Source organism: Microtus pennsylvanicus, chromosome 22 (assembly GCF_037038515.1).
Source record: "Microtus pennsylvanicus isolate mMicPen1 chromosome 22, mMicPen1.hap1, whole genome shotgun sequence".
NCBI lineage: Eukaryota > Metazoa > Chordata > Mammalia > Rodentia > Cricetidae > Microtus > Microtus pennsylvanicus.
In genome coordinates this window covers 9,946,703-9,964,034 of record NC_134600.1, presented here as the reverse complement: position 1 = coordinate 9,964,034, position 17,332 = coordinate 9,946,703, and the positions used below count along the sequence as shown (strand labels likewise).

The window sequence follows — 17,332 nt, the reverse complement described above, 5'->3', positions numbered from 1 at the left end:
GAGTTCGAGGCCAGCCAGGTCTACAAGAGCTAGTTCCAGGACAGACTCCAAAGCTACACAGAGAAACCTTGTCTGGAAAAACCAACAAGGAAGGAAGGGAGAAAGAAAGCTATTTATATTTTAAGAATAACCATAATATAATCACTGTAACTTTGCATGTGTGTCTGTGCACCACATGCATCCCTAGTGCCCGTGGAAGCAGAAGAAGGTATCAGGTCCTCTGGGACTGGAGTTCCAGGTGGAGTTGGTAGTCTGTGTGTGGCTGCTAAGAATCGAGCCCAGGCCCTCTAGAAGAGCAGCTGGTGCTCTTAACCATGGAGCCATCTCTCGAGCCCCTCATAGCTTTTTAAGAACCTGATTTAGTACATGAAGTAGCCAGTGTTCAAATGCTAAATACTTCATGAATGTCAGATTTTTAGAATCTTATTTTGAGCTCCTGTGCAATTAGACTCACAGTATTATAGCTGCCTTACATTTTATATGAGTGATACAATTATGTAGTTTAAAGATGAGCGAAGTTTTTAAAGTTTCACATGGTTCCCTATAAATGTGTTGCAGGGAGGGGGCTCCACTTGTTTGTCCTGGCCGCCCGGCTAGCTTAGCCCCCAAATAAACACACAGAAACTGTATTAATTAAATCACTGCTTGGTCCATTATCTCTAGCCTCTTATTGGCTAACTCACATCTTGATTAAACCCAATTCTATTAATCAGTGTATTGCCATGTGGCAGTGGCTTACCAGGAAAGATTCTAACCAGTATCCGTCTCAGGCAGAGGATCCATGGCTTCTCTGACTCTGCCCTTCTTCCTCCCAGCATTCAGTTCAGTTTCCCCCGCCCCCGCCCTCCCTAAGTTCTGGCCTATCAAAAGGCCAAGGCAGTTTCTTTTTTTTTTTTTTAATTTTCATAAGTAGCTAACACTTAAGGATCCATTACTTCTTTTTTTTTAATTTATTTATTTATTTATTTATTAAGGATTTCTGCCTCCTCCCCGCAACCGCCTCCCATTTCCCTTCCCCTCCCCCGATCACCAAGGCAGTTTCTTTATTCATTAACCAATGAAGGCCACACAAACAGAAGTAAATCCCACACCATAAATGTGTGTAGTTCTCATGTGTCAAGTTGTCTGTGAGTGTGTGGCCGTGTGAACTCAGGAGGGAGGCGTTTCCCTTAGTCTTGCAGCAATTTTTCTTCCGTTGCCTTGTGGAGAGGGGTAGTTAACGTTATCTACCTAGGGAGTTCCAAACTGTCAGAATATTAGTGTTACAGTTGACACGCTTCATCTAAAATTTTGTTAGTAATGTTACGGAATCCTTTTAGAGCATACCTCAGAAACTACTCCTCGGACCTGCAAGCAGCCATTCTTTGTTGGCTGCTGGTGTGCTGGTGTTGGTGTGTTGGTTTGCTGGTGTTGGTGTGCTGGTGTTGGTGTGCTGGTTTGCTGGTGTTGGTGTGTTGGTGTTGGTGTGTTGGTGTGCTGGTGTTGGTGTGCTGGTGTTGGTGTGCTGGTGTTGGTGTGTTGGTGTGCTGGTGTTGGTGTGCTGGTGTTGGTGTGTTGGTGTTGGTGTGTTGGTTTGCTGGTGTTGGTGTGTTGGTTTGCTGGTGTTGGTGTGTTGGTTTGCTGGTGTTGGTGTGCTGGTGTTGGTGTGTTGGTTTGCTGGTGTTGGTGTCTTGGTGTTGGTGTCTTGGTGTGCTGGTGTTGGTGTGTTGGTTTGCTGGTGTTGGTGTGTTGGTGTCTTGGTGTGCTGGTGTTAGTGTGTTGGTTTGCTGGTGTTGGTGTGTTGGTTTGCTGGTGTTGGTGTCTTGGTGTTGGTGTCTTGGTGTTGGTGTGCTGGTGTTGGTGTGCTGGTGTATGCGTGTTGGTTTGCTGGTGTTGGTGTGCTGGTGTTGGTGTGTTGGTGTGCTGGTGTTGGTGTGTTGGTGTCTTGGTGTGCTGGTGTTGGTGTCTTGGTGTGCTGGTGTTGGTGTCTTGGTGTGCTGGTGTGTTTGTCTCTCACTGTTGTGATGAGGTCATGGCTGTTCTAGCAGTGTCCCCCGTGTAGAGAGTGACTTCTGTGAGTGTGCTGGGATTTTTAAGCTGTGATGTGACACTGTGTTGTACATGGCAGGTTTCATTTGCTCTAAGCCAGTTCATTTGGCATGGGTAACAGGAATGTGTCTAGAAAATTCTGATGTCTTGGAATCAGACACACAAATGCTTTTTTAAAAATCCAAATGTTTAGGTTTCAGGGCCAGGGGCCCTTGGACCTTGATCCACTGGGTCGGAGCCACGCCTCTTCTCCTGCAGTTTTCCTTCCGTAACCCCAGTTCTGTACAGGTAGAAGGCCATACAACAGTCCATCTGGAAGCAGCTCGGTGGCAGCCCCGCCTGCCTTCCCCAGTCCCCCCGTGGGCCTGCCTGGCCCATATCCACGGCCTCACTGCGGACCTGGCTCCCACACCAGGACAAGGGTGCACCCCTTCTGCGGGGCTTTTGTTCTCTTCTGCTTCTCCTTTGTGTTTTCTCTTCCATCCTTTCCATTCTCGTCGTTTAGGAAATATGAGTTACGGATACTCTGGCTAGTGAAAAAGAACATGCATTTTCTAGTCCTAAATAGTACAGTCTGCAGTTTGTTCTGTAGCAATCGAAAGTTTTGAGTTATTTAACTGAAATTTATTTTATACAATATATTCTGGTGACGGTTTCCCCTCAGCTCCTCATACATGAGCTCTAATCCACACCCGTCCAACCTCATGCCCCCTCTCTCTCTTTATCTCCCTCTCTCTTTAAAGTACAAAGAATCAAGAAACATACATCACAAAAACATAACACCAAAAGTAAAATATACACACAAAAGACTAATAAGGCCAAAAATGCCCAAACAGTCTACAAAAATCACATTGAGTGTGTCTTGTGTTGGCCTCTACTGCTGGCGTGGGACCTGCCCTGAGGTGTGGTTAATATACCCAGTGAGATTCCAATGGGAAAAAAAAACCCTGATTTTTCCTATACAAGTGGATATCAGTTCATGTCCACACCCTCCTCTCGGTGTTGGGACCTCGTCTGTCTTAATCCTGTACAGGCCCCATGCATGTCACCAGTCTGAATTCACGTGTCCGTCGGTCCTGTTGTATCTGGAAGAGTTCCCATCCATCTGCCTCTGACAATCTTTGGAGCTCCTTGTCCGTTTGGAGGACTGAGTCCTCCAAAGTCTCGCTCTGAACACTGTCCAGTGTGGGTCTCCATCTGGGGCCGTGTGCGGTCTTCTTCATAGGCTTGATGACTTTTAAGAGAAGGGAAGTATGGGGAGTTATGGAGACTCAGCAGCTGTCTCGTAGATGGTACAACACTAACCAGAAAGCTTCTGGGGAGTTAGCCCACGAGAAGGAACACGGTGCGAGGAAGTGAGAAGACTCTGTGACACGGGGACAGAAAGTGAGAGTGTGCTGGAGAAAGCTGCTTCTGCAGGTCCCAGGGCCAGCCAGAGGTTCCGTTTCTGCTGGGAAAGGAGGATGGGAACACTTGGGGCTTTCCTCTTCTTTTCCTCCCCTCCCCTCTAGAGGGTTAGAATCCGGGTGTGAGCCACTCTGCAGAGAGGGCATCCTTCAGGCAGGTGGTGTTAATCTGAGCTTTCATTTGCAATATATAAATCTATTTCTACTTCAAGCAACTAAGTGATGTTGCAATTTGGATGTTACTGGAAACGATAAGTAAAATTTATAATTAAATGTAGCCTTTAGTTTCAGAAACATCGTTTGACCTGCCCAGTCAGTCAAATCAGCGTGAATACTTTCCATTGGAGTTGCTAAGGCCCTTAATGGCGTTACATACAGAGGTACCAGCTGTTTCTACTTAACATTTACCTCGTATTATTTGGGGCATAACTTTTTTATGTTTCCCAAGGAACTAAATTAAATTGACTTCTTGGATAAATCAAAAGATTAGTACCATATGCGAAAATTTGCACATGATAATTAATTACAAATGGTGACCTTTATCCTGAACTCATTTTCCACCCCATAGGAAAAGTCTGCAGTTCTGATGTCTACTGCTAAAAATATACTTATTGCCAGTGCCTGCAAAAGTAAACTATTAAGGAGCCTGTGTTTTGTTTAACTAACTCATATGTTGGTGTTCTGGGTACACTTCGGAGAAGATAACTTTCGAAGGTGTGAGTATGAGAAGCAGATGGCTCACTGTTGATCTGGTTTCCGATGGAGCAGGCCTTTGTGCCGTCTTATCCAACCAAACGCAGCATTTCTTTATCCAGAAACAGGCTCTGACTGTGAAGCACACTGTGTTGCCGTCTCTTGTTTCCTAGCCCCACTTTATAGCATACGTACAAGCCACGTTCCGTAAGTTCTAAGCCCGCTTCTTACAAGACCGGAAATAATCTTAGTTCTCTAGTTCCAAATGCCAGACTTATTTTGAAAAATGTATCAGTGTTACGGAATAACTAACCTTTCGTCAGATGTCACATTCAAGCTGGAGGATTTGTGTCTCTTATTTCTTTTTGTGTTGTGTTGGGATTGACCCCAGCCTAGCCTGCACTACTTATGTGCTCCCCCACTGAGTACAGCCCCAGCCCAGGACTGTGTTGTGTTGGGATTGACCCCAGCCTAGCCTGGGCTACACATGTGCTCCCCCACTGAGTACAGCCCCAGCCCAGGACTGTGTTGTGTTGGGATTGACCCCAGCCTAGCCTGCACTACTTATGTGCTCCCCCACTGTGTACAGCCCCAGCCCAGGACTTGGACTTCTTGGTGGAAACTTAGAGCGAGCATCACCTTTTCCTATGGACCAGGCAGCTCCTTCCTGATTACAGAGCTCAATTCTGGATGTACACTGCCCACATAACACAAATAAGCACCCTGCGGGACAGAACAAAATACTTTGCATTGAGTTTACATGGTTTCTAGTCAGCAGAAATCCGCCACGCAGGCCACCAGGGTCCCTTCTCTCCGAGGTCCCTTGGCTACTGCTTCCTGAGGTAAACAAGGCGGCAGCTACTGCTCATGCGACAGAATCATTGCGTTTAAAAGCAGAGCCATTCAGTGTCAGAGGGGCCTGAGCTGGGAAGCCAGGCATCTCAGCTTCTCCCAATGTGCTTGACGATGCCACTGTAGTGGACTGCCTTTGGCTCCGGAAGCTTTAACTCCTATGACTGAGAAAAGGAGAAAGCCCGCTAACTTTTTACCTATTAGAATTGAAATATTTTTTACCACTAGAATTGAAATACCCATCGCTTATACAGTTGCAGTTGAAATTCATAGGTTAGATCTGTTTGATTTATTGGAATTTTGCATATCAACTGATCACGTTAAGTGAGGATAGAAAAATTACCATTAACTCGGTGGATTACACGGTATGCTTTCTACCCTGTGTGCTATTGGAACGCCTTTATCGCGCAGTATTTCTGTTCTCCATTTGATTTCGAAATGCAGTTTACTCTAGAATAATTTGGCCTTGTAATTCTCCTTCCTCCACCTTCCAGGCCCCGGGACTGTGGGCATACGCTGCACACTAAATCATTTTTTAAATTGGGTAGCATTTACCTACAGCAATAATGTCTAGTTTTAGAAGAACAATAAGGCTTGTTGATTCACCGTCTAATATTGGAGGCTTTTAAAAATAAACTTGGTTTCTGTTTTAGCGTGAACAGAAAATAGCTGTTAGATTTCACTCACCTTTTGCTGTGTCTGGCTCATCTTATTTCCCGTCCTGGCAAATGATCCGGGTTAACATATAAAGAATCAGAATTTTTCCCAATCATTCCAGTTGAAGTGGTTGGCATTGTTACTGAGATCTGTCATTTTTCTGACATTTTGCAATCAGTTTATGCCACTGATCAAGCGAAGAAAGGCACACACATTTGAGTGTTAAGCTCCCTATGACCCCTTCATCTCTGATAACTTGGCATTTTGATCTGCTCCATCTAATGTTGTCAGTGTCTCATTTTCTTTCTTTTTTTCCTTTCTTTCTTTTCTTTTTTTCTTAATTTTTCAACACAGGTTTTCTTGTGTAACAGTCGTAGCTGTCCTGGAACTCACTCTAGACCAGGCTGGCCTCACAGAGATCCGCCTGCCTCTGCCTCCCGAGTGCTGGGATTAAAGGCGTGCGCCACCACCACCCATCAGTCCCCATTTTCTTGCTCTGTTTGTATAGCGTATACATCTTTTCATTCTTTTGTGCTGTCTGTGTTACAAAAGTTGGGTATCCTGTCCCTTAGTTAGATTTGGTCTATGAAATATTAAAATAATTGACATTGTTGGCATTCAGTCTGCCCTGCCTCCTGTTGTCTGTTCCTGTCTTCCTTGGAGCAGTTGCAGAGGTACTCAAGGTTTAAATGAATTAATTGTAACATCTATTTTGTATTACTGTTTGCTTTGCTTAGTAAGTTCACCATGTATCCTTTTATCATACTTCAGTTAAAGTCAATACCGCATAGTCTCCCATCGAACCTAAAACCCCCGGGTGTAATTGCTTTCATGTTCATGTTACTCTTTCAAGAGTGCAATTATGTTAGCAGAAAACTTCTTTTATCTGAAGCTTTCTGTTTAATCTTCTCTTTGAAGGATATCTGTGGTTGGTAGATTTGAATCATGGGCTCTCTCGCCACCTAAATGGCGGCACATTGAGCCAGCATTGCTTGTTCACTTGGTGTCCTCACTGACTGATCTGGGGGATTTACCTTTGGTTTTCACCAGCTTGTTCTGGTGTGTCTGGCACACTTGGTTTGCATTTAACCTGCCTGGACTTGCATCTCATAGATGACTCCTCATCAAATGTAATTTCATTTAAAAAATAAATGAGACTTAATATGTTGAGATGCTGTGCACAAGCCCCTGGCTGCTTCTGTGGTCATGGGTCCCTTTCCTTTCTTCCTCAGGGTGGTCATTTCTGTACTCTGCCTTCAGGGTCACTGGCCCTTGTGTGTCCATTCTGCTGTGTAGTTAAATCTGTGGCTATTCCATGCCATATACTGTTTTAGTTCTAGACGGTCCACATCTTTCTTTGTATGCTTATAGATTCTGCTCCTCACCTGAGCTTCCCCTTCTGTCTCTCTCAGTCTCCCAAAGCATTTATACAAAACTTTTTATTTATTATAAATCTGCGTCACTTTGAAGGTGGTTTTTCTTGACCTCTTCTCCTCTTGGCCATGACTCGCATTTTTCTTTTTTGTTTCTTGGATGGTGACTTTTAATTGTGCAATGGCCATTGTGGGTGATGCTGTTCACTCCTGAACAGTGTTGATTTTATTTAAGACGCCTTTGAACTTGTGGGGTTTTGTTTTGCATTGAATGATGGCGAGACTTACTCAGTTCTAGGGTGTAGGGTTTTTCCTTCCAGTTTTAATTGAAAGCCCAACGTGTTTACCAAGCTCCGCATGTAACCCGGACACCAATCTCTGTTGCCCTGCACTGCGGCAGCTGGAAATTCTGTTCAGCTCGTTAGCCTCTTCATGTTTTCCCGAGGGCTCCCACACATGGGATTTTCTCTCCATTTCAAGTTGTTCTGGAAGCAGAGGTCTGGGTTCTGATGACACAGGGTAGTCGGTGCCATCTTCCAGTTGAGTTCCTGCCGCTCCTGCCCTCCAGTGCTGGATAAGAACTCTGTGAAGACAAATGCAGGCTCTTGGCGCTTTCCCGTTTGCCTTTGACCACTTTTCGGGAGCCAATTTCTGTGCTCTGTTTGGAGTTTCTCGTAAGCACACACAGGAGGGTCACTCTGATACACATTTTCTTGTCATTAGTGAATAATAGCTCGTTACTTTTAATACAGTTTGCTTCAGATTATTATTATGTTTTTATCATGTGCTTATCCGTTCTGTCTCCTCTCTGTTCTTAGGTATGAAGAAAAGGCTAAAAAAGACTTGGAACGATACAATAATCAAATGCGGAGAGCTATTGAACAGGAGCCACAAGCATCCCTAAAAGATGGCAGAAAAAAGATAAGGACCACCAGTGCGTGGGGCTTGGCCCAGAAGCACAAGCTGAAAGCCTTGCTATCTAATCAGCCGAAACTCGATGAGCTCTTTCAGTCCCAGAATGAGAAAAGGAAGAGTGAAAACATTAAAATAGTCGAGGTCCCCTTTTCTATGGCGAGCCTAAAAGAGAACTTTAGGAAACAAAAGCAAGTTGACTTAGAAGAGAAGGATGAGATTTGCCTGATCCACGGTCTCAAGTTCCCCGATGCGTGGCTGGTCACGTCCCGAAGAGATGTCATGTTACTGAACCCATACAGAGTGGAGGAAGCCCTGCTGTTTAAAAGACTTCTTGAGAATCATAAACTCCCCGCAGAGCCACTGGAAAAACCAATTATATTAACAGAGAGGTAGGGTAGAGCAAGAGGGTTTTTAACTATAATGTTTGGTGTTAAAAGTTGAGGGGTCTTCTAGTAGGGATAAGTGGTGTTTACTTGAAGGCACATCTTGAGAAGGTTTTCCTATACTCTAGTGGTGCTGCTAGTTGCTTAGAAATGATTTTGGAAGATCCTAAGGGGCTCACATCTTGACTCAGTAAATCCCAAGCTCGCTTCTCCTGTACCTTGTGATGTCTCAAGGGGAATTGGAAGCTAGAGTTGGTTTTCTGTGCTGTTACACTGCTCTGACACCGTCTGACATACGCCTGAGTAGAATCACACAGTGAACGCCTTTAGTAGCCATCACGAAGACTTTCTGCCCCATCCTGTTTCTGCCCATATGTGTGTATAGAGACACGTTTCCTCTCATTAAGGCGTGTGAGACTAATTCCTACTTAGCCTTTTCATATACTCACAGGTGATCCGTTTCTAACCTAATCACAAGTGTCTTTTTCATACCTTACTCAATAATAATAGCTGAGAATTGCTCCTCGGTGTTTCGAAGGGTTTGTTTTTGGTTTATTTTTTAGTTTTACAATTTTGAATTTAATTTCTTTCCGTAAGTTCTACATATGGCATTTGGATGTATTTATTTTTTATTGTCTGAGTGATTTACTGTGTAGCAGTCGGTGGAGTTTTTTTTTCTTGCTTCCTTGCATCCTGATGGGCAGCGAGGTTTTCGGTTTGGCTTGTTTTCTTTAAGATCTGTTTTATTTGCGTGCACGCGCATGTGCATAACTTACATGTGCCGGGTGCCTTCAGAGGCCTGGAGCCGCAGTCACAGACCATTGTGAGTAGCCAGCTGTGGGCACTGGAAACTCAACTCCAGTGTTTTCCAGTGCAGCCAGTGCTCTTACCCACGGAGCCGTCTCTCTGGCCCTAAAATGGCACTAACACGTTCCTCCCCGTCTCTCGCTGAAAGTTAACTGCAGGAAGACAGGAGATTTAGGTTCTTCTTTCCGGTAGGGCTTGTTCCCGGTCGGGTGCTCCGTGCGCTTCAACGCAGTTCACTAGCTTTGGACAGAAGTGATCCTCCCTCTCAAAGCTCCCACTGCCCTCTGTCTGCTATCTGTCCAGTAGCCAGTAATCTGCTAATGATTGTTGCCTGAACTAATTATATTTTCCATTAAAAATGGGGTGGTTTTTTTTTATATCTTATATGAGTAACTTGATGTGTGTTATATTTAGAGAACTACTGTTTACATTTCTCTTTGAGTTTGTAATACTCCAGAAGAGACAAGCTGTCCTTTATGTCTGTCTGTCCTTCCCCCTGTCTGGGCACGCTGTCCAGCGGGCCTCTCACACGGTGCTAGCAGAGTGCAGAAGGCTTTCTTACAGGGCTTGGCACTTCAGGTAATGAGAACACTTTTCAAGTCACCCTTGGACGAGCCTCCATAAATCCTCTTATTTCAATCTGAATATTTAACATAAAGAACCATAATCTCTTTCTTTTTCAGTCTTTTTAATGGGTCTCATTATTTAGAGGTTTTACATAAAATGTCGACAGTTGACCAGAGATGCGGCGGATCAACTTACCTGAGTGACCCTCGTCTGACAGCAAATGGCTTCAAGATCAGGCTGATACCAGGTACAATGCTGGGCTCACTTGGAAATACTGTCTCTGACTTGGAAAACCTTCTCCCAAGATCCGCACTCGGCTTGGACGGTTTCCGGGTGTGTTTTCATTTTGCTGAGCGTCATCGTCGTCGGGCGTGCAGGAGTGGACTTCCTCCAGAGGGCCACTCGGGCCATCGCTGTGCGGCTTCCTCTTGTCTTTTGGCATGGCAGCCCAGCCGCCTTCTTTGTAACTCAGCGATCAGAACTGTGACGGCAGAGCAGAGGTGTGGGATAATGGGATGTCTAGTGAGGCGGCCATCTCTCCATCTCTCTCGCTGTTTGAAGCTCTTGACTTGTTTTGCCAACTGACACGGAGCATCGGCTGTCTCACGTGAATGTCAGGGCTCCATGGCTTTGTCAGGTAGATCAGAAAGGATGCGTCTGCCTCGGGGAGCCCAGTTTTCTTACCTCGCCTTCTGTCTTTTTCTGCCGTGCTACCGTAGCTCCTGGGTTAGCCTGTCCCTCGCTTCCCTTGTCCCTGTCCAGCACCACAGTGTCACAGCCAGAGCGTGTGTGTAGGGAAGGAGTTTTAAAGAAATGCTTTCACAGAGGAGCGGAAGACGTAAGTGGGGGCTGGAGAGAGGGCTCAGTGGCTAAGAGCGCTGGCTTCCCTTCCAGAGGACCCACAGAGCAGCTCCTAAGTGTCTGTAACTCCAGTTCCAGGGGATCCCAGCCTGTTCTGTCCTCCTCGTGCGAGGCTTCATACGGTGCACTGACATACATGCAGACAAAACATACACTGTGAATTTTAGAAAGAAAATAAGTAACAACAGTGTGCAGAAGCCAGAGCTGGCTGTCCGCTTGGTTTTTCACAGCCTGACCAGGTAAAGATGCCTCCCAGACACGCCTCAGCTCTGTGGCTCCAGCTGCTCTTGTGGAGGTGGACATGGCGTGTCCAGAGCACACGTCTCTCACGCTCTTGACTAGTAAGAGCTGTAACTTCCCAGTGGCCCTTACGTGCAGCGTGCCCTTCAAAGAATTAACGTATCAACCCGTTACCATCCTAGCAGCCTCCAGGGGAACTTCTGTCAGTCCCCGTTTTCCAATGACGGAAAGGTTAAGTTGGCTCCAGAGGATGTCAGTGTTAGAGTGAAACCCACACAGCCTGCCTCGAGAGTCTACCCCTTAACAATTTTTTTTTGCACAGCCCTTCATTAAAGTCGGCAATTTAACTTCACAAAATAAGTGTAAACCCTGAGGTAACATGAATCAGTTGCCGAGGCATGATGACACAGGCCTGTTGTCATAGCTTGAGGGGCTGAGACAGGAAGGCTGCTGCATGTACATAGTGAGTTTATAGCAGTCTTGGGCTACATAGGGAGACCTGTCCCCAAACACAAACAAAAAGGAAGCCTAGTACTCCACATAGCATGGCTCTGAGTTTAAATCCCCCTACAGCCCCCAGCCCCCGTCTCAGACCTGACCCGGGCTGCACTCCCTTCTTCTAGTCCTCATAGAGAGCTTTTCCTGGAGTCCTGTGGCCTCTTTCCATCGGAAAATTTCAAGTATGAAGAATGGGTGTCTGTGTGTGTGTGAGAGAGAGACTTTATTCTCAACCCATTCCTCTAGTCTGTGTTGCGGGAAGGTTCCTTTTCTTCACATCTATATAGTACCTAAGAAGGATGGGCGAGCCGTCCTGTCCCCCTCACCTTCCCTGCTGATTTCGAGTCCCTCCTGTGTTGTCAGACGCATTTCATCCCCTCTAGGGGACTCCGTCGCTCATATTCCCTCAGTTATTTCTTGGGGGAAACGGTTCGACTCGCGCTGTGACGTCTCCCGTTTGGCAGATAACCGAGAGTAGACCGGCCAGGTCCCTAGGCAGCCCTTCAAGTTTGCCCGATTCCTGTTGTTACTCATTCACCAACAGCCATTAATGCACAGGCGCTATGGATCCCAGCATTAAAGCCGCTGTTGTTCACACAGGATGAGTGACTTCTCTAGCGTCAAAGCCGATGCTTTGGAAGAGACACTGTCGTGGATGTTCTACCCAATTACACATCCAGTCACGTGTCCTTTAGTTATCATGACTAAGTTACCTAAAATATCTTCATAAGTAACACCAGTTTCTGGTGTTTCCTTAGTTGAATCTCTGAATAAGCACTAGCATGTTTAGCTCCTAAAACCCTATAGTAACAAGGTACGGTGTCTGTTTTTATTCTTGCGAAGTTAAAATCGTCGCGGTCTTTAAATTGGATATAAGGCTAGTAGGCTAGAACTTGGAGTACAGCAGTGGACAAAACACTTAAAACCATTTTACTTTAATAAATATCATTCTCTTCATTCTCCCCAAAGTAAGCAATGTTCTAAGCAAATGCGAGGAACAGACCAGTGGGAACTGAGATTAAATTAAATTATATAAGGCACATGTGGGGTCGTTGAGCACCTATGACTTAATTGAAGGCTTCTGGGAAATCATTATTTGTTCTCCAGGAAACAACGCAACTTTGTCCTGAAATATTAGACTCCAGTCAAGGTTCACTAAATGTTCTAACCGTGATTTTTTGTTTCCAATGGATATGTTCTGGAATATAATTTTAACCAACTCAACTATGCCCCTGTGTTTTGTTTTTTCTCAGGAGTTTCCAGTACTGAAAACTACTTGGAAATAGAAGGCATGGCTAATTGTCTCCCGTTTTACGGAGTAATGGATTTAAAGGAAATTCTTAATGCCATAATAGACAAGAACGCAAAGGAGCCTTACGAGTGCAGACCCCGGAAAGTGACGAGTTATCTGGAGGTGCGTCTCGTGGTCACATGCTCTTAACCAGGGAAAAGCTTGGTTTTTCTTTTGTTTGGAGATGGGGTCCCACTCTGTGGACCGTGCTGGCCTTGAATTCTCAGAGATCCACTTCCTCTGCCTCCCTCCTAACCCTCGGCTAGGATTAAAGGGCTGGGTTACCCACTTAGCCCAGTAGTAAGTAATTAAAAGAGCAGATTCTAAAATGTTTATTTTCACAAAGAAATTGCTACTTTAAAAAGCTCAATAAAAATATTTCACACATAGGCTGTGATAAATGCTATGAGAGATCCTTATAATACAGTTTTACTTATGAAATATTGTGTAGAGCTGTTTTCTATTAATCTCAAAATGGTTTCCAAGTTGTTCAAATGTTATGCTGTATTATTTGTCAAAAAAATTGTATTATGATTCTAAACCCTGAGCTCTTCAAAAGGAAGCGAAAGATCTACATTATTGAATAAATGAGGCTAAATTGTTGAATAAATGGAAGTTTTACTACACTTCACATAGCATCTATCAAAGTGAGAATTGAAATTAGGTTGAAAAAGCACATTCAGGGCTGCTGGGTCTGATGGCGTGCCTGCCCTCCCAGCACTCAGAAGACTGAACAGGAAGATCACAGGACTAAAGGTCTTGTCTCAGAAGTCAAACATAAAAGAAGAGGGCTAAGCCTACCCAAGTACAGACTAAGGGCCGTGACTGTGTCTCTTGTTATGTCCCAAACCAACGTGGACTTGGTTTTCACCCTCTCTCTTGTCTGTGGTGTTCAGACGCAGCCCTGCCCATCCCCGGGACTGGAGAGGACGCTCAGACCAGCTCTGTTGACCCCTTGGGAACTTGTGGAAATTCCCAGCCAGTTGCCAGGGCAATCCAGAACTGATTGTTTTAGGGAACTCCAAAGAAGGCTTTTTCTTAAGAGAGAAAAGAAAAAAAGAAACATGGATAAGAAATAAGGTTTCAGAAATAATGAGAAAGTGGTAGTTGAGAATAGACTTGAATGGTTTTACATTGGAGAAACTGGGTATGGTTGTTATGGGGAATGGTCTTTAAAAAAAAAAAAAAGTTGACCAGGCACACGCCTTTAATGCCAGAACTTGGGAGAGAGACAAAGACGGGGCGATCTCTGAGTTAGAAGCTAACCCGGTGTATAGACTGCATTCTGTGATAGCCAGGGTGACACAGAGAAGCCCTGTTTGGAGAAAACCAAAGGGGATGATAAACATTTCAGCGTGGCAGAGAAGCGTTAGAAAGGACATGCATCATGGTCTCTGAATCAAGAGCCAAAAAGAGTGAAAAATAGTTTTTCCTTTTTGTGTGTATGTTTGAAACCTCACCATGTAGCCCAGATTCTCTCAAACTCCTCCTCCCAGTCTTCCTGGCTCACTCTCCCAAGTACTTGGGGTCACAAGTGTCCACTACCAGCTGAAAGGAAACCTTTCGAGGTGAATGAGAAGATGTACGTGGTAGAAGAAGACACGGCTTTGGCTACTAGTAGAGGGGTAGAGAGACTGGGCATCTGGGGTCTGAAACCAAGAAAACGGGGTACAATAAAAGAAAGGACAGTCCCGTGAGGAGCAGCAATGTCCTTGTGTCATGGGAGCTGTTAGGACCTGACCTCAGTCCCCAGCAGTTGCTTGACTCCAGGGGTGCCCGCGAGGTTTACCCTCCGCTAAGGATTAACAAGTTGGATATGGAAAGGGACTAAGGGGCAGGGAGAGAAACCTGAACACACTGTATTCCAGGAATTCGCTAAGTCAGACATAGTACTGGATGCTGAATTCACTACTCAACCTCAGGAGGGAGGAGGGCACAAAGTTCCAGGGAGGCCTGAGTCTGAGAGTAAGGAGGGGTTAAAGGTCAAAGGAAAGGAAAGACAGATTCTGTTGGAATACGGGGGTGGAATGGTTGGAAGGGTGAGAGGCCTGTGGCTAAGAGAATGATGTTAAAATGTAACAACTCTGGGGGCAGGATTTCTTTTTTAATACTAAAAGAAGCCAGTCTTGTTTATGATGCTGTTTCCCTAAACCTTTCTCCTTCCTGTATCAGAAAACAGCTTTTCAGCACCAAACCTGAGGACATTCCCTTTGGTTCTGCAGGCCTCCTAGCCACACCACCTGAGGCAGACGGCCACAGCAGCTCTTGTTACTAGCCCCACAATGGCTGTCCGCCTCAAACCCCGTTTCCCCCTGCAGCCAGAACGCTCCATGACATGGGAAATACTTGGCAGGCTCTATTTCATCTCTAGTTCCTGTCCTGGAGGGTGACCCGGTGCCCGCTTAACTTCTGTCTTGTCTCCTCTCTGGGCCACACCCACACAGAACGTTTCCTTCTCCTAAATGCTTTACTTTGCTCATGACCTTGGCATCTTAACTGAAAAGCCTAAATGTCATCCTCTGAGCTAGCTTCCCCTTTGCGCCATCACTGCCCTTGCCCAGTTAACCTTGCCTACGTCATTTACTCACAAGTCTTTTGTTTCTCCGCATTGAGATGTAAACTTCACGAGGTCTGGTGTTCAGCCTCCAGAGTCTGCGGCATCGTTAACTGTTATTAATTAAATGGGTATTCTTCAGTTTTTATCTGCCAGAATAATGTGTTTTTTCTTCAAGGTCGATCCTAATGAAGTGTGTTCCTTTTCTTTTCACAGGGGGAAGCAGTCCGTCTCTCAAGACAGCTCCCCATGTACTTACCAAGAGAAGACATCCAAGATCTTATCTATAGGATGACGCACCAGTTTGGAAGCGAAACTAAAGAGTGTGTTCATGGCCGCCCATTTTTTCACCATTTAACCCACCTTCCAGAAAGTTCATGATTAAGCTTCTGACAGTTAGTAACTGTTGACATTGATGTGGTTTTCAACCATTTTTTGCATTATCATGTATCAAAATGATTATTTTATAAATGAGGATTTACTAGCCTATTTGTATACTGGAAAACTGTTTTGAAGTTGTAAAATATATAAATAAATACTGTGCGGTATTGATTTTGTTCTCATACCTAGCCTTCAAACTAGGTGTAAGTTGTAGGATCCACAGGAGAGGATGGGGTTCTCTTGGGTGCCTGACGAGCCATAGACGCCATAGGAGAGGACAGGTGTGCCCTTGTTTAGGAGAATTTACCCACACGGCTCAGCTGGCTCATCATAAACGGGTTTTCAGCGCAAGTTTCAAGCCAGGTGGCGAAGCAGTGAACGAGACCATGACCAAATAAGGTAGCGCTGCCTCTCCGATATGATAATATTTTAGCCTTAGGGTCAGGTTTTGTCAGAAAGTATACGTGGGAAGATCAACATTTTCAACAGAAAAATTAGGTTACCATCGTTTTTTTTCTCTCTCATGTATTCCTTCACAAACCAGGACAATGTTTCAATACTTTACCAAAACAACAACAACAAAAGACGTGATTTGTTTAATGAGTGCCTTTTGCTGTGGAAAGTAAGATACATTGTGGTGGATATGGTGTCTGCACACACCATCTACCGTTCTCATGAGTCACCTATGAATTCTTAATCTTTGTGTTACAAATAAATTATAATACCTGGAGTTATTCCTGCTGCTCAGTGTTTCCCCACCAAACTTAGGTTTGCCGTGACCCAAATACTGCTCATTCCCACACCTCTCTCACTCACCTTGTGATGGGGCTTCCTGCTGACGTGTGTGTGTGTGTGTGTGTGTGTGTGTGTGTGTGTGTGTGTGTGTGCGTGTGTGGTGTCGGTGCTCATTGGCACGGGTTTGCCTCCATGCAGAGGAGGGTGGAGGAGAGCAGTATTTTACAGTATTGCCCTCTGCATTGGCCTCTCCCAACAAGATCTCTTGTTGGACGTGGAGCTCACTGATTTTTCTGCCAGGCTTTCTGCCCATTGCTGGGTTTGTAGGCTCAGGCTGCGAACCCAGTTTCTCTGCCTGTGGTTGTGTGTGTGTTGAGGCAGGGATGCTGGGGTCAGAACCCACATTCTCATTCCTAGCACAGCTTGGAGTTCTTGTCCAAGCCAAGTTAAAGTCCTCTTTCATTGGACAAACTGAGAAGTTCACCAAGGAACAGAAACAGGAAGAAATTGTATCATACATACACACCAGCCCTAAAAAAAAAAAAAAAAAACAAAAAACGTAGATTCATTTTCTCAGTAAGTCAGATTGGTCCAACCACACATAGAGAAACCCATTTTTGTATTAGCCCGTTTGAGCATCAATTTAGGATTGCAGACACTAATTCCGAGGCTGAGCATCCTTAACAGATGACTTATCATGAAGAATGGGTCTCAGGGGGAGGGGGCCTTAGGGTCCACAAAGTACAAGTATTTCGTCGCAGAGGACTCTGAGAAATGCTTCTTTGAGCAAATGAACTCGGGCTCGCGACATCTTCGGACCATCAGGGTGGCTGAGCTGCCTGCTTCTTACATGGGAGTGGGTTAATGTTGCGATCATCCATGTTTTGTGGCTCTGGGCTCTTGGCCCTGTTGGCTGTAGCCTCCCTTTCCAAGAGCTCCCCATCCCCCCAGGATCTCTGCTTCAGTCCCAGCAGCACCCGCGAGGCCCGGACACCATGGCTGGAGCAGGCAGCAACCGAGAGGCCCTGGCTTCCCGTATGGAGGTAACCAACGGCTGCTGCCTGGGAGACCGGGACCAGAGGAGTTAACGA

General features: G+C 45.3%; 2 protein-coding genes across 12 annotated transcripts in view; both read left to right on the top strand.

Annotated features, from left to right (window-relative positions):
- Positions 1 to 16,239, top strand: part of Pms1 (PMS1 homolog 1, mismatch repair system component) — a 90,362-nt gene extending 74,123 nt beyond the window's left edge. For 8 of the 11 annotated variants that reach the window (XM_075956564.1, XM_075956559.1, XM_075956561.1 and 5 more), the window contains 4 exons: positions 7,828 to 8,313; positions 9,798 to 9,928; positions 12,534 to 12,694; positions 15,342 to 16,239. In XM_075956564.1, the coding sequence (XP_075812679.1) occupies positions 7,828 to 8,313; positions 9,798 to 9,928; positions 12,534 to 12,694; positions 15,342 to 15,506 (943 nt within the window). In that variant the 3' untranslated portion in view covers positions 15,507 to 16,239. The remainder of the gene's footprint in view (positions 1 to 7,827; positions 8,314 to 9,797; positions 9,929 to 12,533; positions 12,695 to 15,341) is intronic. The other 3 variants (XR_012908877.1, XR_012908876.1, XR_012908875.1) reach the window with 1 other exon arrangement.
- A 997-nt stretch (positions 16,240 to 17,236) lies between these two features.
- The window catches only part of LOC142840043 (uncharacterized), a 70,687-nt gene continuing 70,591 nt past the window's right edge, over positions 17,237 to 17,332 (top strand). The window contains exon 1 of the mRNA XM_075956526.1: positions 17,237 to 17,284. Coding sequence (XP_075812641.1) covers positions 17,237 to 17,284 — 48 coding nt within the window. The remainder of the gene's footprint in view (positions 17,285 to 17,332) is intronic.